Genomic DNA, 22,009 nt, shown 5'->3' on the forward strand with positions numbered 1-22,009 from the left:
AGAGAGAGGGACGGGGAGAGAGAGAGATAGGGGGACAGGAGAGAGAGAGAGAGAGAGGGACGGGGGAGAGAAAGAGAGAGGGACGGGGGAGAGAAAGAGAGTGGGACGGAGGAGAGAGGGACGGGGAGAGAGGGACGGGGGGGGGGGGAGAAGAGAGGGACGGGGGAGAGAGAGAGGGACGGGGGAGAGGGAGACGGGGGAGACAGAGAGGGGGACGGGGGAGACAGAGAGGGGGACGGGGGAGACAGAGAGGAGGACGGGGAGACAGAGAGGGGGACGGGGGAGACAGAGAGGGGGACGGGGGAGACAGAGAGGGGGACAGGGGAGACAGAGAGGGGGACAGGGGAGACAGAGAGGGGGACAGGGGAGACAGAGGGGGGGACGGGGGAGACAGAGAGGGGGCAGGGGAGACAGAGAGGGGGCAGGGGAGACAGAGAGGGGGCAGGGGAGACAGAGGGGGGGGACGGGGGAGAGAGAGAGCGGGACGGGGGAGATAGAGAGGGGGACGGGGGAGATAGAGAGCGGGACGGGGGAGATAGAGAGGGGGACGGGGGAGATAGAGAGGGGGACGGGGAGAGAGGGTGGGGCAGGGGAGAGTGAGATGGGGGGGGGGAGAGAGAGAGAGGGAAGGGGGAGCGAGAGAGGTAAGCGGGAGAGAGAGAGAGGGAAGCGGGAGAGAGAGAGGGACGGGGAAGAGAGAGGGGGGGGACGGGGGAGAGAGAGAGGGGGACGGGGGAGAGAGAGGGATGCGGGGGAGAGACAGAGGGGTACGGGGGGGAGAAGAGAGAGGAACAGGGGAGGGAGAGGGAAGGGGGAGAGAGAGAGAGAGGGACAGGGGAGAAAGGGGGACGGGGGAGAGAGGTTCGAGGGAGAGAGAGGGAAGGGGAAGAGAGAGAGGGACGGAGGAGAGAGATGGGGACGGGGGAGAGAGAGAGAGAGAGAGGGACGGGGGAGAGAGAGAGAGAGAGAGGGACGGGGAGAGAGAGAGAGAGGGACGGGGGGAGAGAGAGAGGGACGGGGGGAGAGAGAGAGGGACGGGGGAGAGAGGGGCGGAGGAGAGAGAGGGGGACGGGGCGGAGGAGAGAGAGGGGGACGGGGGAGAGAGAGAGAGAGAGAGGGGGACGGGGGAGAGAGAGAGAGAGAGAGAGGGACGGGGGAGAGAGAGAGGGACGGGGAGAGAGAGAGAGGGATGGGGAGAGAGAGAGAGGGACGGGGCGAGAGAGGGACGGGGCGAGAGAGGGACGGGGAGAGAGAGAGATAGGGGGACAGGAGAGAGAGAGAGAGAGAGAGAGGGACGGGAGAGAGAGAGAGAGGGACGGGGTAGAGAAAGAGAGAGGGACGAGGGAGAGAGAGAGAGGGACGGGGGAGAGAAAGAGAGAGGGACGGGGGAGAGAAAGAGAGAGGGACGGGGGAGAGAAAGAGAGAGGGACGGGGGAGAGAAAGAGAGTGGGACGGAGGAGAGAGGGACGGGGAGAGAGGGACGGGGGGGGGGGGGAAGAGAGGGACGGGGGAGAGAGAGAGGGACGGGGGAGAGGGAGACGGGGGAGACAGAGAGGGGGACGGGGGAGACAGAGAGGGGGACGGGGGAGACAGAGAGGGGGACGGGGGAGACAGAGAGGGGGATGGGGGGAGACAGAGAGGGGGACGGGGGAGACAGAGAGGGGGACGGGGGAGACAGAGAGGGGGACGGGGGAGACAGAGAGGGGGACGGGGGAGACAGAGAGGGGGATGGGGGGAGACAGAGAGGGGGACGGGGGAGACAGAGAGGGGGACGGGGGAGACAGAGAGGGGGACGGGGGAGACAGAGAGGGGGACGGGGGAGACAGAGAGGGGGACGGGGGAGACAGAGAGGGGGACGGGGGAGACAGAGAGGGGGACGGGGGAGACAGAGAGGGGGACGGGGAGAGAGGGTGGGGCAGGGGAGAGTGAGATGGGCGGGGGAGAGAGAGAGAGGGAAGGGGGGAGCGAGAGAGGTAAGCGGGAGAGAGAGGGAAGCGGGAGAGAGAGGGAAGCGGGAGAGAGAGGGAAGCGGGAGAGAGAGGGAAGCGGGAGAGAGAGAGAGGGATGGGGAGAGAGAGAGATAGGGGGACAGGAGAGAGAGAGAGAGAGAGGGACGGGAGAGAGAGAGAGGGACGGGAGAGAGAGAGAGGGACGGGGTAGAGAGAGAGAGAGGGACGGGGTAGAGAAAGAGAGAGGGACGAGGGAGAGAGAGGGGGACGGGGGAGACAGAGAGGGGGACGGGGGAGACAGAGAGGGGGACGGGGGAGACAGAGAGGGGGCAGGGGAGACAGAGGGGGGGGACGGGGGAGAGAGAGAGGGGGACGGGGGAGATAGAGAGGGGGACGGGGTAGAGAGGGGGACGGGGAGAGAGGGTGGGGCAGGGGAGAGTGAGATGGGGGGGGGGAGAGAGAGAGAGGGAAGGGGGGAGCGAGAGAGGTAAGCGGGAGAGAGAGAGAGGGAAGCGGGAGAGAGAGAGGGAAGCGGGAGAGAGAGAGGGACGGGGAAGAGAGAGGGGGGGGGGACGGGGGAGAGAGAGAGGGGGACGGGGGAGAGAGAGGGATGCGGGGGAGAGGGACGGGGGAGAGACAGAGGGGTACGGGGGGGAGAAGAGAGAGGAACAGGGGAGGGAGAGGGAAGGGGGAGAGAGAGAGAGAGAGAGGGACAGGGGAGAAAGGGGGACGGGGGAGAGGGGGACGGGGGAGAGAGGTTCGAGGGAGAGAGAGGGAAGGGGAAGAGAGAGAGGGACGGAGGAGATGGGGACGGGGGAGAGAGAGAGAGAGAGAGGGACGGGGGAGAGAGAGAGAGAGAGAGGGACGGGGGAGAGAGAGAGAGAGGGACGGGGGGAGAGAGAGAGGGACGGGGGAGAGAGGGGCGGAGGAGAGAGAGGGGGACGGGGGAGAGAGAGAGAGAGAGAGAGAGAGAGGGGGACGGGGGAGAGAGAGAGGGACGGGGAGAGAGAGAGAGGGACGGGGAGAGAGAGAGAGGGACGGGGAGAGAGAGAGAGGGACGGGGAGAGAGAGAGATAGGGGGACAGGAGAGAGAGAGAGAGAGAGAGAGGGACGGGGGAGAGAAAGAGAGAGGGACGGGGGAGAGAAAGAGAGTGGGACGGAGGAGAGAGGGACGGGGAGAGAGGGACGGGGGGGGGGGGGAGAAGAGAGGGACGGGGGAGAGAGAGAGGGACGGGGGAGAGGGAGACGGGGGAGACAGAGAGGGGGACGGGGGAGACAGAGAGGGGGACGGGGAGACAGAGAGGGGGACGGGGGAGACAGAGAGGAGGACGGGGAGACAGAGAGGGGGACGGGGGAGACAGAGAGGGGGACGGGGGAGACAGAGAGGGGGACAGGGGAGACAGAGAGGGGGACAGGGGAGACAGAGAGGGGGACGGGGGAGACAGAGGGGGGGACGGGGGAGACAGAGAGGGGGACGGGGGAGACAGAGAGGGGGACGGGGGAGACAGAGAGGGGGACGGGGGAGACAGAGAGGGGGACGGGGGAGACAGAGAGGGGGACGGGGGAGACAGAGAGGGGGACGGGGGAGACAGAGAGGGGGACGGGGGAGACAGAGAGGGGGACGGGGGAGACAGAGAGGGGGACGGGGGAGACAGAGAGGGGGACGGGGGAGACAGAGAGGGGGACGGGGGAGACAGAGAGGGGGCAGGGGAGACAGAGAGGGGGCAGGGGAGACAGAGAGGGGGCAGGGGAGACAGAGAGGGGGCAGGGGAGACAGAGGGGGGGGACGGGGGAGAGAGAGAGCGGGACGGGGGAGATAGAGAGGGGGACGGGGGAGGTAGAGAGGGGGACGGGGAGAGAGGGTGGGGCAGGGGAGAGTGAGATGGGGGGGGGGAGAGAGAGAGAGGGAAGGGGGAGCGAGAGAGGTAAGCGGGAGAGAGAGAGAGGGAAGCGGGAGAGAGAGAGGGACGGGGAAGAGAGAGGGGGGGGACGGGGGAGAGAGAGAGGGGGACGGGGGAGAGAGAGGGATGCGGGGGAGAGACAGAGGGGTACGGGGGGGAGAAGAGAGAGGAACAGGGGAGGGAGAGGGAAGGGGGAGAGAGAGAGAGAGGGACAGGGGAGAAAGGGGGACGGGGGAGAGAGGTTCGAGGGAGAGAGAGGGAAGGGGAAGAGAGAGAGGGACGGAGGAGAGAGATGGGGACGGGGAGAGAGAGAGAGAGAGAGGGACGGGGGAGAGAGAGAGAGAGAGAGGGACGGGGGAGAGAGAGAGAGAGGGACGGGGGGAGAGAGAGAGGGACGGGGGAGAGAGGGGCGGAGGAGAGAGAGGGGGACGGGGGAGAGAGAGAGAGAGAGAGGGGGACGGGGGAGAGAGAGAGAGAGAGAGAGGGACGGGGGAGAGAGAGAGGGACGGGGAGAGAGAGAGAGGGACGGGGAGAGAGAGAGAGGGACGGGGCGAGAGAGGGACGGGGAGAGAGAGAGATAGGGGGACAGGAGAGAGAGAGAGAGAGAGAGAGGGACGGGAGAGAGAGAGAGAGGGACGGGGTAGAGAAAGAGAGAGGGACGAGGGAGAGAGAGAGAGGGACGGGGGAGAGAAAGAGAGAGGAACGGGGGAGAGAAAGAGAGAGGGACGGGGGAGAGAAAGAGAGAGGGACGGGGGAGAGAAAGAGAGTGGGACGGGGGAGAGAGGGACGGGGAGAGAGGGACGGGGGGGGGGGGAAGAGGGGGGCGGGGGAGACAGAGAGGGGGACGGGGGAGACAGAGAGGGGGACGGGGGAGACAGAGAGGGGGACGGGGGAGACAGAGAGGGGGACGGGGGAGACAGAGAGGGGGACGGGGGAGACAGAGAGGGGGACGGGGGAGACAGAGAGGGGGACGGGGGAGACAGAGAGGGGGACGGGGGAGACAGAGAGGGGGACGGGGGAGACAGAGAGGGGGACGGGGGAGACAGAGAGGGGGACGGGGGAGACAGAGAGGGGGACGGGGGAGACAGAGAGGGGGACGGGGGAGACAGAGAGGGGGACGGGGGAGACAGAGAGGGGGACGGGGGAGACAGAGAGGGGGACGGGGGAGACAGAGAGGGGGACGGGGAGACAGAGAGGGGGATGGGGGGAGACAGAGAGGGGGACGGGGGAGACAGAGAGGGGGATGGGGGAGACAGAGAGGGGGATGGGGGAGACAGAGAGGGGGACGGGGGAGACAGAGAGGGGGACGGGGGAGACAGAGAGGGGGACGGGGAGAGAGGGTGGGGCAGGGGAGAGTGAGATGGGCGGGGGAGAGAGAGAGAGGGAAGGGGGGAGCGAGAGAGGTAAGCGGGAGAGAGAGGTAAGCGGGAGAGAGAGGGAAGCGGGAGAGAGAGAGAGGGATGGGGAGAGAGAGAGATAGGGGGACAGGAGAGAGAGAGAGAGAGAGGGACGGGAGAGAGAGAGAGGGACGGGAGAGAGAGAGAGGGACGGGGTAGAGAGAGAGAGAGGGACGGGGTACAGAAAGAGAGAGGGACGAGGGAGAGAGAGAGGGACGGGGGAGAGAAAGAGAGGGATGGGGAGAGAAAGAGAGAGGGACGGAGGAGAGAGGGACGGGGGAGAGGGAGGGGGAGAGAGTGGGACGGGGGAGACAGAGAGGGGGACGGGGGAGACAGAGAGGGGGACGGGGGAGACAGAGAGGGGGACGGGGGAGACAGAGAGGGGGACGGGGAGACAGAGAGGGGGACGGGGAGACAGAGAGGGGGACGGGGGAGACAGAGAGGGGGATGGGGGGAGACAGAGAGGGGGACGGGGAGACAGAGAGGGGGACGGGGAGAGAGGGTGGGGGAGAGAGAGAGAGGGAAGGGGGGAGCGAGAGAGGTAAGCGGGAGAGAGAGGTAAGCGGGAGAGAGAGAGGGAAGCGGGAGAGAGAGGGAAGCGGGAGAGAGAGGGAAGCGGGAGAGAGAGAGGGAAGGGGAAGAGAGAGAGGGGGACGGCGGAGAGAGGGGGACGGGAGAGAGAGAGGGATGCGGGGGAGAGGGACGGGGGGGGGGGAGAAGAGAGAGGGACAGGGGAGGGAGAGGGAAGGGAGAGAGAGAGAGAGAGAGGGACAGAGGAGAAAGGGGGACGGGGGAGAGAGGTTCGGGGGAGAGGGAAGGGGAAGAGAGAGGGACCGGGGAGAGAGGGGGACGGGAGAGAGAGGGGGACGGGAGAGAGAGAGAGGGGGACGGGGGAGAGAGAGGGGGACGGGGGAGAGAGAGGGGGACGGGGGAGAGAGAGAGAGGGACGGGGGAGAGAGAGGGACGGGGGAGAGAGGGGGACGGGGGAGAGAGGGGGACGGGGGAGAGAGGGGGACGGGGGAGAGAGGGGGACGGGGGAGAGAGAGGGACGGGGGGGGGGGGGGAAGAGAGGGACGTGGGAGAGAGAGAGAGGGACGGGGGAGAGAGAGAGGGGGACGGGGGAGAGAGAGAGGGACGGGGGTGAGAGAGAGGGGGACGGGAGAGAAAGAGGGACGGGGGAGAAAGAGGGACGGGGAGAGAGAGGGATGGGGAGAGAGATAGGGGGACAGGAGAGAGAGAGAGAGGGACGGGAGAGAGAGAGAGAGAGAGAGAGAGGGACGGGGTAGAGAAAGAGAGAGGGACGGGGGGAGACAGAGAGGGGGACGGGGGGAGACAGAGAGGGGGACGGGGGGAGACAGAGAGGGGGACGGGGGGAGACAGAGAGGGGGACGGGGGGAGACAGAGAGGGGGACGGGGGGAGACAGAGAGGGGGACGGGGGGAGACAGAGAGGGGGACGGGGGGAGACAGAGAGGGGGACGGGGGGAGACAGAGAGGGGGACGGGGGGAGACAGAGAGGGGGACGGGGGGAGACAGAGAGGGGGACGGGGGGAGACAGAGAGGGGGACGGGGGGAGACAGAGAGGGGGACGGGGGGAGACAGAGAGGGGGACGGGGGGAGACAGAGAGGGGGACGGGGGGAGACAGAGAGGGGGACGGGGGGAGACAGAGAGGGGGACGGGGGGAGACAGAGAGGGGGACGGGGGGAGACAGAGAGGGGGACGGGGGGAGACAGAGAGGGGGACGGGGGGAGACAGAGAGGGGGACGGGGAGAGACAGAGAGGGGGACGGGGGGAGACAGAGAGGGGGACGGGGGGAGACAGAGAGGGGGACGGGGGGAGACAGAGAGGGGGACGGGGGGAGACAGAGAGGGGGACGGGGGGAGACAGAGAGGGGGACGGGGGGAGACAGAGAGGGGGACGGGGGGAGACAGAGAGGGGGACGGGGGGAGACAGAGAGGGGGACGGGGGGAGACAGAGAGGGGGACGGGGGGAGACAGAGAGGGGGACGGGGGGAGACAGAGAGGGGGACGGGGGGAGACAGAGAGGGGGACGGGGGGAGACAGAGAGGGGGACGGGGGGAGACAGAGAGGGGGACGGGGGGGAGACAGAGAGGGGGACGGGGGGAGACAGAGAGGGGGACGGGGGGAGACAGAGAGGGGGACGGGGGGAGACAGAGAGGGGGACGGGGGGAGACAGAGAGGGGGACGGGGGGAGACAGAGAGGGGGACGGGGGGAGACAGAGAGGGGGACGGGGGGAGACAGAGAGGGGGACGGGGGGAGACAGAGAGGGGGACGGGGGGAGACAGAGAGGGGGACGGGGGGAGACAGAGAGGGGGACGGGGGGAGACAGAGAGGGGGACGGGGGGAGACAGAGAGGGGGACGGGGGGAGACAGAGAGGGGGACGGGGAGAGACAGAGAGGGGGACGGGGGGAGACAGAGAGGGACGGGGGAGAGAGAGGGACGGGGGGGGGGAAGAGAGAGAGGGAGAGAGTGGGACGGGGGTAGAGAGAGGGACGGGGGGAGTGAGAGGGACGGGGGGAGTGAGAGGGACGGGGGGAGTGAGAGGGACGGGGGGAGTGAGAGGGACGGGGGGAGTGAGAGGGACGGGGGGAGTGAGAGGGACGGGGGGAGTGAGAGGGACGGGGGGAGTGAGAGGGACGGGGGGGAGTGAGAGGGACGGGGGGAGTGAGAGGGACGGGGGGAGTGAGAGGGACGGGGGGAGTGAGAGGGACGGGGGGAGTGAGAGGGACGGGGGGAGTGAGAGGGACGGGGGGAGTGAGAGGGACGGGGGGAGTGAGAGGGACGGGGGGAGTGAGAGGGACGGGGGGAGTGAGAGGGACGGGGGGAGTGAGAGGGACGGGGGGAGTGAGAGGGACGGGGGGGAGTGAGAGGGACGGGGGGAGTGAGAGGGACGGGGGGAGTGAGAGGGACGGGGGGAGAGAGAGAGGGACGGGGGGAGAGAGAGAGGGACGGGGGGGGGGAGAGAGAGGGACGGGGGGGGGGGGGAGAGAGAGGGACGGGGGGGGGAAGAGAGAGGGACGGGGGGGGAAGAGAGAGGGACGGGGGGGGAAGAGAGAGGGACGGGGGGGGAAGAGAGAGGGACGGGGGGGGAAGAGAGAGGGACGGGGGGGGAAGAGAGAGGGACGGGGGGGGAAGAGAGAGGGACGGGGGGGGAAGAGAGAGGGACGGGGGGGGAAGAGAGAGGGACGGGGGGGGAAGAGAGAGGGACGGGGGGGAAGAGAGAGGGACGGGGGGGAAGAGAGAGGGACGGGGGGGAAGAGAGAGGGACGGGGGGGGGAAGAGAGAGGGACGGGGGGGGGGGGGGGGAAGAGAGAGGGACGGGGGGGGGGGGAAGAGAGAGGGACGGGGGGGGGGAAGAGAGAGGGACGGGGGGGGAAGAGAGAGGGACGGGGGGGGGGGGGGGGAGAAGAGAGAGGGACGGGGGGGGGGGGAAGAGAGGGACGGGGGGGGGGGAGAGAAGAGAGGGACGGAGGGGGGAGGGGAAGAGAGTGACGCGGGGGGGGTGGTGAGGGGGGAGAGAGGGGGGGGGGGAAAGAGAGGGGGGGAGAGAGAAGAGAGGGGTGGGAGGGGGAGACGGGACGGGGGGGGAGTGACGGGGGGAGCGACGGATCGAGAGACGGAGCGAGAGACAGAGCGGTGGAGAGAGACGGAGAGGTGGAGAGAGAGACAGAGAGACGTGGAGAGAAAGAGGGAGAGGGAGAGAACGAACAAGAAACAAGGACATTGACTCAAAAGGTGGAGTCAATCTATAAATGTCAGACAATATTCAAGCCTTCCAGTCAATGAAAATAGTTCCAGAGTTTGGCCAGTGATTCTTTATTGCCCAAGAACCAAAATGAGTATTTTTTAATGCAAAGTTTTAAACATAATTGTTTTTATTTAAAAGTCCAAAATATTTTTAATACAAGCATAGCCCTCGCCAAACAACTACCACAGACACTTGGGAAAATATACAATGTCAAAATTCCACTTTTATTCTACATCACGTACCTACACAACTGAGAGTGACTGGGAAGAGTGAGAAAACGCCAAATGGAAAAAGGGGGAAACCCACATAAAAAGAAAGAAAATTTTAGATCAGTGCTTTCCTTCCCCCTTCCTCCCAAGAAAAAACTGCAGATGTGATAAGGACTTGTTGCTCACAGATACTCAAATAATAAGAGTTATTTATACAAACTACAGAAACAAAGAGGCAGAAGGAAACAAATTCAAGTTGTGCCACGCAATTTCTTTTCTGACAACTTGAAGCACAAGAATCTTAATCTGGTTAGATCTACACATCTGTATGCACTGTACACATCTCCGCACAAAAAGGAGTATTTTACAATTCTTCAGTTTAAAAATCTAATGGCGTCTCTTGAGAACTATTTGGTCAGCAGGATTGGGCAGACCAAATGGGAACCTTACATGTCAAATGCAAAACTGTTGGCAGCCAACAAGCATGAGACATGGAGAACATCTTCATTGGTGTTTGGGTGCCATAACCCTGCACCGGAGCATCGGGCAAAGTAGAATCTTTTGTCATCAGCAAGTAGACACCCAATATACAACGTATTGAGCATCCATTTGGTTGGACCTTCAGATAATCCAGGACAGATGGTCTAACAGCATTAACCAACCAGCATTGCGCATTGATGTCAGAACCATTCATACTTTAGTTTTGGAAGTCAGTCGACTCAGAAAAAAACATCTCCCACCAGATCCGGTACGTTCATCGGGCAATTAGCTGCTTCTAGACCACAGACGATCAATCAGGTGACAAATTTCAAGATGGCTGGTGGCTCATATGAAAAACTCAATTGACTGCTTCAGATGGTAAAACATCTGAGGGGGCGGTTTCTCCCCAAAGTGACTGGAAGGATCTCATTATAATAAAGAACTGTACATTTAAAATATTGTTACGATCGTGTGAAATTATTTTGCACATATTTAATCATATGGTCAAACCAAAAACACAGCTGGATAAAACAGATGCTGGTGATGCAATGTGTGTCATCTGGCACGGTCTGTGTCTTGGCCTGCAAATCAGCTGGAATTTCAATTCATTGTACACCTCTCCAGCGAATCAACATCGCTGGAATGGGCCAAAGGCTGACCATCGAGAGGCTTGTCTAATTTCCTGTATTGATCATCTCTACAGCAGAGATCAACAAATACGAAAGAGTCTATGCTGAAAGCGGATACCAACAGACAGAAAATGTTTGTGAATGCTCTGCACTGTGGTAATAAAATCAGTACTACAGGACACCTAGTCTGTGATCTTAATTTCACAACCATTTTTAACAAAATGGGAACTTTCAGCCCTCAATCCTACAGGTTCTCCCAATCCAAAAAGAGATTTTAAAAAATCTGTAAGAGCTTTTGATTTCAACCTTTTTATATTCCTATGAAAATGTCCAGGTACGGTTGAAGTTTTGTATTTGATCCAGTATTTTAAATCAGTCAACATAAACACTTAAAGTACAAACATGTCTGCAGTTTCCAAAATAATTACTACATCCATTATTCAGAAAGCTTGGCTATTCCCAATTCACTTCCGGCGCTTGCGCGATGGGATGGAATGTTCACTTGATTCTGCCTCACTGCCATCATATTCATCGCCGTCTTCTTCTTCCTCCTCCTCGTCCTCCTCCACCGCCACCGCCACCTCTTCATCCTCCTCCTCCTCCTCCTCCTCATCCTCCTCCTCCTCTCCCTCCCCCTCCTCCTCCTCCTCCTCCTCCTCTAGCTCTACCTGCACCAGTCTTTTCCGTTTCTGGTTACTCTTTCGTGGTTTGCCTCGTCTGTAACTGTAGTTGGGAAGATGTTTCCGCATCATGTCAACGAAGCAGCGTTCTGTTTTTTCCATACAGGTAAGGACCTGGCTACCCTCCTCATTGTACAGTTCTGCGTTGTTAAACATCAGTTTAATGTCCTCAAGAAATTCTTCGATAGTTTTGTAAGTACTGCACAAGCATTTGTTTTGCATTGTCTGCAAGTCCATAGATTTAGCAATTTTTTCAAAATAATCTTCTGCTTCATCAGTTGTCACAGGCTCTCTGAAAAAAGGGGGAAAAAATGTATTAACTTTAGCTCTATACAGAAAAAGGCAACGACTAGTTACATCAAATTCACTTGGTTTTAGTGTAAATTTTACATTGGACTGATCATACATCAGATTACAACCCCCTGGAATTGGCATCCTACTTTGTTTAATCTCAGGCTTGGCTCCAACCATATTTTTATCATTGTAACTATAGGAGCTGACACAATTACACCTGGTCACCTGTTACTCCCCTCAAGTGTAGCTTTCTATGGCAGATTAGGCTGTTTATTTTGCGAGTAAATATGGCTTAAGGTACTTCTTAAGCACATTGACTCTTGCCAGGGCATAATTCCACAGGTATTTGCAAATGTCTAGGACTCCATCCAATAAAATAGACCAATACATTGGGGGCAGAGAGCAGAGAAGATGGTGCCCAAGAAAGTAGCGGGCCATAGCGTGCGAGAGGCGAGACCATGGGATGGAGTGTGCTAGTCTGTACGTTCCGAGCCTATGTTTGGAATCAAAATTCAAGGTTCAATATCTTCGGGAGGTAGTTAAACGATTGGCTGGTGTGTATTTCCAATTTATATTGTCTAAAGTAGTGTACCCAATTCATTTTTTGCAATTAAGGGGCAATTTAGCGTGGCCAATCCACCTAACCAGCACATCTTTGGGTTGTGGGGGCGAAAACCACGCAAACACGGGGAGAATGTGCAAACTCCACACGGACAGAGACCCAGGGCCGGGATCGAACCTGGGACTTCGGCGCTAAGCCACCGTGCTGCCCTAAACAGAACACATTTAATTAATAAGAATATAACCACAAGCAAGACTGGAGGCATTTAATTATAATTAATTAAAATAATTAATTGATGAATTAAAACCAGTAATGATTGGTTGGTAGGTAATATGTCGCAACTGCAGTGTGTGAGACCCGGTGCACGCTAATGTGATCCAAGAGACAGTTAAATGTTGGCAGAACGTGGGCTCAGAGTCTATGAGTTAGAGGCAAAGTTCTGGACATTGTGATGCATCAGGTGGGTGATAACGTTACCTGGGCACTTTGTCCAGAAGGCGGTCACACCCTTTAGGTTATGGCCATTTGATGTGGTCTATGGTCAGGGACAGGGATGGGGAAAGAAGGGTGTGAGGCAGGTACGGGGATCAAGAAGGTGGAAATGTAGGAGCCACAGCCCTTGCAACTGTCCAATAGTTGAGGTTCTTTCAGCTTGTATGGGTGAGATTGAGGGCTACAAGATGGATGGGAAAATGGATCATGGAAATGTAATACAGGAAGCTAGTCAAGCAGGTTGAGTAAGTAAGAATGTAGACTGTAGTGTTACTAGGGAACAGCATAGTCATGGGGACAGACAATTCTCTGTAGCAGAGAACGAAGTCCAGAAAGCAGTGTGCCTGCCTGGTTCCAGGATTCAAGATATCTGCTTGGAGCAGGAAATGAACTTGGCACTGCTGCCAACAACATTGATAGGACTAGGAAAAATATTCTGTCTCGGAAGCATGAGCAGCTAGGGGCTTATTTAAAAAGCAGAACCTCAAAGGTATTAAGTGAGCCACAAGCATATTGATTGGTGTGGGGAAAAATGGGTTTTGATTCATGGGGCACCGGCAGTAGTACTGTGAAAATGTGAGCTGTACAATTAAGACAGTCTTCATCTGAATGTATCAGAGTCAGTGTTCTGGCGAGTCATATAACTTGGGCAGTACAGCAGTCTTAAATCTAAATAATGGGTGGGAGTGGGGAAGATGTGGTAAATTAAAGGAAAAGTACAAGGCAAGAAAGCAAGTGCAATGATAATCAGATTGTGGCAAGAGTGGACAACTTGAGGATGCCAGCAGATACTGCTAGACTTCGCAAAAATAGTAAAAAAGACAGAACTAATGCTCTGCATCTGAATGCCCGGAGCATTCGTAACAAACAGGTGAAATGTCATCTCAAATAGAAATAAATATGTATAATCTGATGACCATTACAGAGTTTGCAAGGTGACCAAGGCTGGGACCCAAATACTGAAAGTTAGTTGACATTCGGAGGGAGCTAGGAAAAGTTGGAGGGGTAGCTCTGTTATTTAAGGATGACATTAGTACCACTAAGAGATGAGTTTTGATAGATAGAAGAAATAAAAAATATAAGAAGTCACCTGTAGCATCAATTGAAAAAAGACATACAATTTTGCAAAGATTAGTGGTAGGTTAGAAGATTGGACAAAATTTTAAAACCAGCAAAGAATGAGAGTATGAGACACAGCTAGCTAGAAATATAAAAACAGATAGTAAGAGTTTCGAGAAGTATATTAAAAGAAAAGCATAGAAACATGTGAATTGGGAGCAGGAATAAGCCACTCGGCCCCTAAGCCTGCTTCGCCATTCAATTATGGCTGATCTGATTGTAACCTCAACCCCACATTCCTGCCTACCCCCGATAACCTTTCACCCTCTTTGATCAAAAATCTATCTAGCTCTGCCGTAAAAATATTCAAAGACTCTGCTACCACTGCTTTTGAGTTCCAGAGACTCCCAACCCTCAAACATTTCTCATAGGTCTTATTTTTAAAGGGTGGCCCAGAGTTCTAGATTCTGCGATAAGAGAAAACATCCTCTCCACATCCAAACAAAACAGTAACAAGTGAATGTGGGGCCGCTAGACAGCGAGTCTGGGAAATAAGGAAATGGTGAAAGGGTTGAACAGGTATTTTGACTGTCTTCATTGCAGAAGGTACAAATAACATTCTTGAAATATCTGTAAATTAAGGGGATAAAAAGGAGGGGGGAATTTAAACAATTACAATCACCAGGGAAAGGGTATTGCGAAAACTATCAGAACTAAAGGTTGACGTGTGCCCAGGACCTGATGGACTTCATCCGAGGGTCTTAAAAGAAGTGGCTGTAGAGATAGTTGATGCAATTTTCCAAGTACCCTAGATTCTAGAAAGGTCCACCAGATTGGAAAATAGCGAATGTAACTCTTCTATTGAAGAAAGAAGTGAGTCAGAAAGAATTAAATTACAGGGCAGTTAGCTTAATATCCGTCATAGTAAAAATATTATTACGAACAAGATTACAACAGGGCACGTAGAAAATGTTAATGCAATCAGGCAGAGTCGACATGGTTTTGTGAAATGGTTATCACGTTTGACTAATTTATTAGAGTTCTTTGAGGAAGCAACAAGCAAAATTGATAAAATGTAACCCGTGGATCCAAAAAGCATTTGATAAAGAGCCACAACAAAATTTGCTACACAAAATAAGAGTGCACGGGTGGGCAAAACATATCAGCATGGACAGAGGACTGAATAGTTAATAGGAAGCAGATAATAGGGATAAATGGGTAATTTTCAGATTGGCAAGATGTAACAACTGGAGTGCCACATGGATCAGTGGTGGGGCCTCAACTATTTACAATCTATATCAATGACTTGGATGAAGGGACCAAATGTATAGTTGCTAAATTTGCTGATGACACAAATATAGGTAGGATAATAAGTTGTGAAGAGTCTGCAAAAGGATATGTATATGTTAAGCGAGTGGGCAAAAAATTGGTGGATAAAGTATGTGAGAAAATGTGAACATTTCCACTTTGGCAGGAGGAATAGAAAAACAGCATCTTACTTAAATGGAGAGAAATTACAGAGCGCTGTGGTACAGAGGGATCTGGGTGTCCTGGTACATGAATCACACAAAATTAGTAATCAGGTACAGCAAGTGATTAGTAAAGCAAATGGAATATTGTAATTGATTAAAAGGGAAATGGAATAAAAAGTATAAAAGGTTTTGGCACAGTGTGTAGGGCATTGGCGAGACCACAGTTGGAGTGGTGTTTACAGTTCTGGTCCCCTTATTAAAGAAAGGATATTATTGCTTTAGAAGCTGTCCAGAGAACGTTCACTCAACTAATTCCTAAGATGAAGGGGTTATCTTATGAAGATAACCCCTTTCATATCCATTCAGATTTAGAAGAATGAGTGTTGATTCTATTGAAACATAAAAGATCTTGAGGGGGCTTGACAGGGTGGATGCTGAGAGGATGTTTCCCCTTGTGGGGGAGTCTAGAAGTAGGGGGCAAGGGGGTAGAGGGCTGTTCATCTGTGGAATTCTCTTCCCTAGAGAGAAGTGGAGGCAGGGCCATTGAATATATATTTATTTAAATTAAGGGGCAATTGCATGGCCAATCTATCTACCCTGCACATCTTTTGGGTTTGTGGGGGCGAGACCCACGCAGACATGGCGAGAATGTGCAAACTCCACATGGACAGTGACCTGGGGCCGGGATCGCACCCGGGTCCTCAGCACCGTGAAGCAGCAGTCATTGAATATTTTTAAGGCTGAGTTAGATAGATTCTTGATTGACAAGAGAGAAAAAATATAAAAGGGGCAGATGGAAAATTACTACCTTTTTGACAACATTATAAACTTCTTTTCAATACTATCCTCAACTTCTCCAGTAAGCCATGGTTAGGCCACTTCTCCTGTGGCATTTCTATTTGTCAATGGCATGCACATTTCTTGAGAATTATAAATGGTGTCTTTAACTGTTCACCATTGCTCAATGCCACCAAATCTTTTAATCCAATTGACCTTTGTGAATTTGCCCCTAATACCTACATAGTTCCTTTGGTTAAATTTAAAATCCTAGTTTCAGACTTAATCACATCACTCTCAAAACTCAAATGAAGTTCTATCATGTTATCATATCTTTGAGAGAATCTTTGAACTACAAGATTATTAAATTAACTGCCTTATTACACAATTACATCCAAAATAGCTTCCCTGGTTGTTTCTTAAAGATATTGTTCTAGAAAACTGCCTCAAATGCTTTCCATTAACTTATTTTCTGAGCTACTTTTGCCAATTTGATTTGTCCTGCCCAATCTATACTGAGAGTAAAGGCCCCCAACAAGGACTAGAGTATCATTCTTCATGGCGGCACGGTAGCACAGTGATTAGCACAGTTGCTTCACAGCTCCAGGGTCGCAGGTTCAATTCCTGGCTTGGGTCACTGTCTGTGCAGAGTCTGCACGTTCTCCTAGTGTCTGCGTGGGTTTCCTCCGGGAGCTCCAGTTTCCTCCCACAGTCCAAAGATGTGCAGGTTAGGTGAGTTGGCCGTTCTAAATTGCCCTTCGTGTCCAAACGGTTGGCTGGGGTTACTGGGTTGCAGGGATAGGGTGAAGGTGTGGGCTTGGGTGGGGTGCTCTTTCCCGGGACCGGTGCAGACCCTATGGGCCAAATGGCCTCCTTCTGCAATGTAAATTCTATGATTCAAAAGTGACATTTAAAAAAGAAAATCCTTACCTGAAGGGCCAGCTATATCGGGATCTGATTAATTTGTTCAGGATTTCTTCACACTTTGCCAGCTCCAGATTTAGTCTCCGCGACCTATATTTTGTTCTTCGTTGCACCTACAGGAACAAGAAATCAATGACCAGAAACACAACTATGTTTCAACATTTCCCCTTTCCCACAAAAAGGAAACACAATCATATAATCAAAATAGAAGATTTTTACTTTGCTTTTCCCTTCCTGGTACCTCACCCTATTAGTCAGGTGTTAATGTCTCCAGTGAGCATTATCAGTGGTGTCAGATCCCATCTTCACCTGTATCCATACAGCACTCTTTCAACTAGCTAATGATCAGTGACGGCAACCATGGTTAATTTTCCCATTAGCCCAAGAAGATTACTCAGGCCAACTAGAATCACTTCCGCTGCCTCAACCGAGAGTTAATTCAACATAGATGAGATGAATTCCTGCACGTCTACCTCACGTTTGGATATACAGTGATTAAACTCATTGAACACCAGATTATCACAGATTCTATTCCTTCAGATAAGAGGTCACAATCATTCGCATTTCATAGGATACCACAGCTCACTAACTATAATCCTTGGTTTTACATATTGATTTGCATGTATTTTACTCAGAACAGTCAAGGTTTATGAGACAGTCTTTTGTGCAATAGTAGAATACGCAGTTTCTCCGACGATTAGCCTTTGAATGCAAGTCTCCAAAAAAGGACATGATTTGGGTTTATTGAAAGTAGTTTAAAAGTAAATTTTATAACATGCCTGAAAAGACAAACAAGTCATGGAATTGTGAGTGCCCACACTGGCTCCTCTGTTGCTGTGAGACAGAGAAGTCTCAATGTTCTCCATGAAATGTATTCAGATATGGGCAGAATAGAGGAAATGTGAAAATTGACTAATATTTTTGACATCTCTATTAACTTTGGGAAACAGAGATTGTTTATTCAGATGGTCCTTCCCGAGATGAATGGGTTGGTCAGAGATCAAGAAAGGGGAGATTGTATACAATCTGCAGAAATAACTGAATTTTCCTGTTCTGTGCTTCATGCTTGCAAACTTGCTTCACTGTTGTCTCATTGCAGGTCTTCAGACTACAAATGCAACATTGGGCCAGAAACTGCCCTCAAGGAGTCAAATTAGCAAGGGTGGTGTCAATCAATTTCAAATGGGGCAGTTCAAACATTGAAAATAGGAGTATGCCATTCAGCCCCTTGAGCCTGCTCCACCATTCAATAAGATCATGGCTGATCCACTATCTCAATGATATACTCCTGCTCCCTCTCCATGTCCCTTGACGCCTTTGGTGTCAAGAAATATATTTCCTTCTTAAATACAGTGACTCAAGTCTCCACAGTGCCTTCTGTGGTAGAGAATTCCACAGGTTCACCACTGAGCAAAGAAATTCTCCTCATCTCAGTCCAAAATGGTCTACCCCATATACTGCGACTGTGACCCCTTGTTCTAGACCCTCTAGCCAGAAGAAATAACATCCCTGCATCCAGTCTGTCCAGCCCTATCAAGAATTTACACATTTCAATGAGATCCCCTCTCATTCTTCTGAACTCCAGTGAACACAGGCGCAATAGACCCAATCGCTTCTCGTATGATGATCCTGCTCACCCAGGAATCAGACTGGTAAATCTTCGCTGCACTCCTTCCATGGCAAGTATATCATTTCTCAGATAAGGAGACCAAAACTGCACACAAAATTCCAGATGTGGCTACCAGGGCTCTGTATAGCCACAGTAAGGCATCCATGCTCCTGTCGTCATGTTCTCTTGCAATCCATTTGCTTTATTTTTTTTAAATAAATTTAGAGTTCCCAATTATTTATTTTTTTCCAATTAAGGAGCAATTTAGCGTGGCCAATCCACCTAACCAGCACATCTTTGGGTTGTGGGGGTGAAACCCACGCAGGCACGGGGAGAATGTGCAAACTCAACATGGACAGTGACCCCAGGCCGGCATTCGAACACGGGTCCTCAGCGCCGTAGTCCCAGTGCTAACCATTGCGCCACATGCCACCGTCCATATGCTTTCTTAACTGCTTGTTGTACCTGCATGCTTGCTTTCAGTGACTGGTGTACAAGGACAATCAGGTTCCTTTTTACACCAACATTTCTCAATCTATCACCATTTAAATAATACTCTGCAATTCTGTTTCTGCATCCAAAGTGGATGACTTCACACTTAACCACGTTATACTGCATCTGCCATGTGTTTGGCTTCTCACACAATTGGTCTAAATTGCCTTGAAGCCACTGAACATGCCCCTCACCACTCACATTCCCACTTAGTTGTGTCATCAGCAAACTTGGAAATATTACTTCTCTCTCCACAGATGCTGCCAGACCTGCTGAGACTGTCCAGTATTTTCTGTTTATACAAATTTAGCTACCCAATTCTTTTTTTCCCCCAGTAAGGGGCAATTTAGCTTGGCCAATTCACCTACCCTACACATCTGAGTTGTGTGGGTGAGACCCACGCAGACACGGGGATAATGTGCAATCTCCGCACGGACAGTAACACAGGGCCGGGATCAAACCCGGGCCCTCGGCGCCGTGAGGCAGCAGTGCTGACCACTTGCCACTATGCTGCCGCAGTATTTTCTGTATTTGTTGAAAATATTAATTTGGTTTCTTCATCTAAATCATTGCTACATATTGTGAATAGCCAGGGCCCAAGCACAGATCCCCGCAGTACCCTCGAAGTCACTGCCTGCCACTCTGAAAAGGCCCCATTTATTCCTTCTCTCGGTTTACTATCTGCTAAACAATTCTCAAACTACACCAGTGTATTACTCCCAATCCCATGCGTTTTAATTTTGCACACTAACCTCTTATATGGGGCTTTATCAAAAGCTTTCTGAAAATTCAAATATACCACATCCACTGGTTCACCTTTGCCTATCCAGGTGGGTCAACCAGATACTGGGATCAAAGATTCTTATCATCTGGTTACCTAATACCAATTAAAACCATGCCCTAATGGTTTGTGGCTCTGGTTGGTCAGAAATAATAAACAGTCCATGGTGTTAATAAGCAGCATGGCTTTAGTTGGTTGAATGTCAGTTGTGGCTCGGTTGGTAACAACCCTGCTTGAGTCACAAGATTTTGGGATATCTCGCTCCAGGACTGGAGAATAAAGATCAAGGCCGGGCGGCACGATGGTTAGCACTGCTGCCTCACAGCACCAGGGATCTGGGTTCGACTGCGGCCTTGGGTGACTGTGTGGCGTTTGCACTTTCTCCCCATGTCTGCGTAGGTTTCCTCCCAGTCCAAAGATGTGCAAGATAGGTGGACTGACCATGCTAAAAATTGCCCCTTAATGCAGTGTTCTTCAAAGTCCTGGGCGCGACCCGCAGGTGGGTCGCGGGCGGGTGTCGGGTGGGTCGCGGAGCCGTTGTCCGCGCACTCCCGATCGCGCAAATTCCCGCGCAGCAGCCGGCTTTTCATAACGTCGGCTGCAAGCGACCGCGAACATGTTTTTAAAAAAATTTGGCCGCATTGCACATGATGATCGGTGCGCATGTGCAAATGCGCATGCGCGCCGATAGTCGGGCACGCATGCGCAGTGCGGCCGCTATTTTTTTTAAACAGTTGCAGCTTTTTGTTTTACAAGTTCTGAGGCAGGGTGGGTGCGCGCAGGTCGGCCGGCGTGGGTGCGCGCAGGTCGGCCGGCGTGGGTGCGCGCAGGTCGGCCGGCGTGGGAGCGCGCAGGTCGGCCGGCGTGGGTGCGCGCAGGTCGGCCGGCGTGGGTGCGCGCAGGTCGGCCGGCGTGGGTGCGCGCAGGTCGGCCGGCGTGGGTGCGCGCAGGTCGGCCGGCGTGGGTGCGCGCAGGTCGGCCGGCGTGGGTGCGCGCAGGTCGGCCGGCGTGGGTGCGCGCAGGTCGGCCGGCGTGGGTGCGCGCAGGTCGGCCGGCGTGGGTGCGCGCAGGTCGGCCGGCGTGGGTGCGCGCAGGTCGGCCGGCGTGGGTGCGCGCAGGTCGGCCGGCGTGGGTGCGCGCAGGTCGGCCGGCGTGGGTGCGCGCAGGTCGGCCGGCGTGGGTGCGCGCAGGTCGGCCGGCGTGGGTGCGCGCAGGTCGGCCGGCGTGGGTGCGCGCAGGTCGGCCGGCGTGGGTGCGCGCAGGTCGGCCGGCGTGGGTGCGCGCAGGTCGGCCGGCGTGGGTGCGCGCAGGTCGGCCGGCGTGGGTGCGCGCAGGTCGGCCGGCGTGGGTGCGCGCAGGTCGGCCGGCGTGGGTGCGCGCAGGTCGGCCGGCGTGGGTGCGCGCAGGTCGGCCGGCGTGGGTGCGCGCAGGTCGGCCGGCGTGGGTGCGCGCAGGTCGGCCGGCGTGGGTGCGCGCAGGTCGGCCGGCGTGGGTGCGCGCAGGTCGGCCGGCGTGGGTGCGCGCAGGTCGGCCGGCGTGGGTGCGCGCAGGTCGGCCGGCGTGGGTGCGCGCAGGTCGGCCGGCGTGGGTGCGCGCAGGTCGGCCGGCGTGGGTGCGCGCAGGTCGGCCGGCGTGGGTGCGCGCAGGTCGGCCGGCGTGGGTGCGCGCAGGTCGGCCGGCGTGGGTGCGCGCAGGTCGGCCGGCGTGGGTGCGCGCAGGTCGGCCGGCGTGGGTGCGCGCAGGTCGGCTGGCGTGGGTGCGCGCAGGTCGGCCGGCGTGGGTGCGCGCAGGTCGGCCGGCGTGGGTGCGCGCAGGTCGGCCGGCGTGGGTGCGCGCAGGTCGGCCGGCGTGGGTGCGCGCAGGTCGGCCGGCGTGGGTGCGCGCAGGTCGGCCGGCGTGGGTGCGCGCAGGTCGGCCGGCGTGGGTGCGCGCAGGTCGGCCGGCGTGGGTGCGCGCAGGTCGGCCGGCGTGGGTGCGCGCAGGTCGGCCGGCGTGGGTGCGCGCAGGTCGGCCGGCGTGGGTGCGCGCAGGTCGGCCGGTAGGTAAAAATGGGTCCCCGGAAAAAAAGTTTGAAGAACACTGCCTTAATGTCCAATGATGTGCAGTCAGATGGGGTTAGAGTGTTATGGGGATAGGGCGGGGTGGGCCTAGGTAGGGGTTCTTTCCGAGGATTGGTGCAGGCTTGATGAGCTGAATGGCCTCCTTCTGCACTGTAGGGATTCTATGGAAGGCTGACACTCATTGCAATACTGAGGGAGGATTGCACTGCCAGGTGTCATCCTTCAGACCAGGCCTCATCTGCTTGCTCAGGCAGATGTAAAAAATCCAATGGTACTATTTAGAAGTTGAGCACAGTTATCCCTGGAGTCCTGGCCAATATTTAACTCTCAATCAACATCACAGAAGGTAGATTATCTGGTTATTATTACATTGTTGTTGGTCGGAGATTGCTGTTTGCAAATTGGTTACCATGTTTCCAACATTACAACAGTGATGAGACGGCAAAAGTACTTCATTGGCTGCAAAGTGCTTT

General features: G+C 55.4%; 1 protein-coding gene across 3 annotated transcripts in view; it reads right to left on the reverse strand.

Annotated features, from left to right (window-relative positions):
• Positions 1-9,125: 9,125 nt before the first annotated feature.
• The window catches only part of baz1b (bromodomain adjacent to zinc finger domain, 1B), a 141,551-nt gene continuing 128,667 nt past the window's right edge, over positions 9,126-22,009 (reverse strand). For all 3 annotated transcript variants that reach the window (XM_072469330.1, XM_072469329.1, XM_072469331.1), the window contains 2 exons: positions 16,601-16,707; positions 9,126-11,306 (listed from right to left, as the gene is read on the reverse strand). In XM_072469330.1, the coding sequence (XP_072325431.1) occupies positions 10,799-11,306; positions 16,601-16,707 (615 nt within the window). In that variant the 3' untranslated portion in view covers positions 9,126-10,798. The remainder of the gene's footprint in view (positions 11,307-16,600; positions 16,708-22,009) is intronic.

Source organism: Scyliorhinus torazame, chromosome 12 (assembly GCF_047496885.1).
Source record: "Scyliorhinus torazame isolate Kashiwa2021f chromosome 12, sScyTor2.1, whole genome shotgun sequence".
Taxonomy (NCBI): Eukaryota; Metazoa; Chordata; class Chondrichthyes; order Carcharhiniformes; family Scyliorhinidae; genus Scyliorhinus; species Scyliorhinus torazame.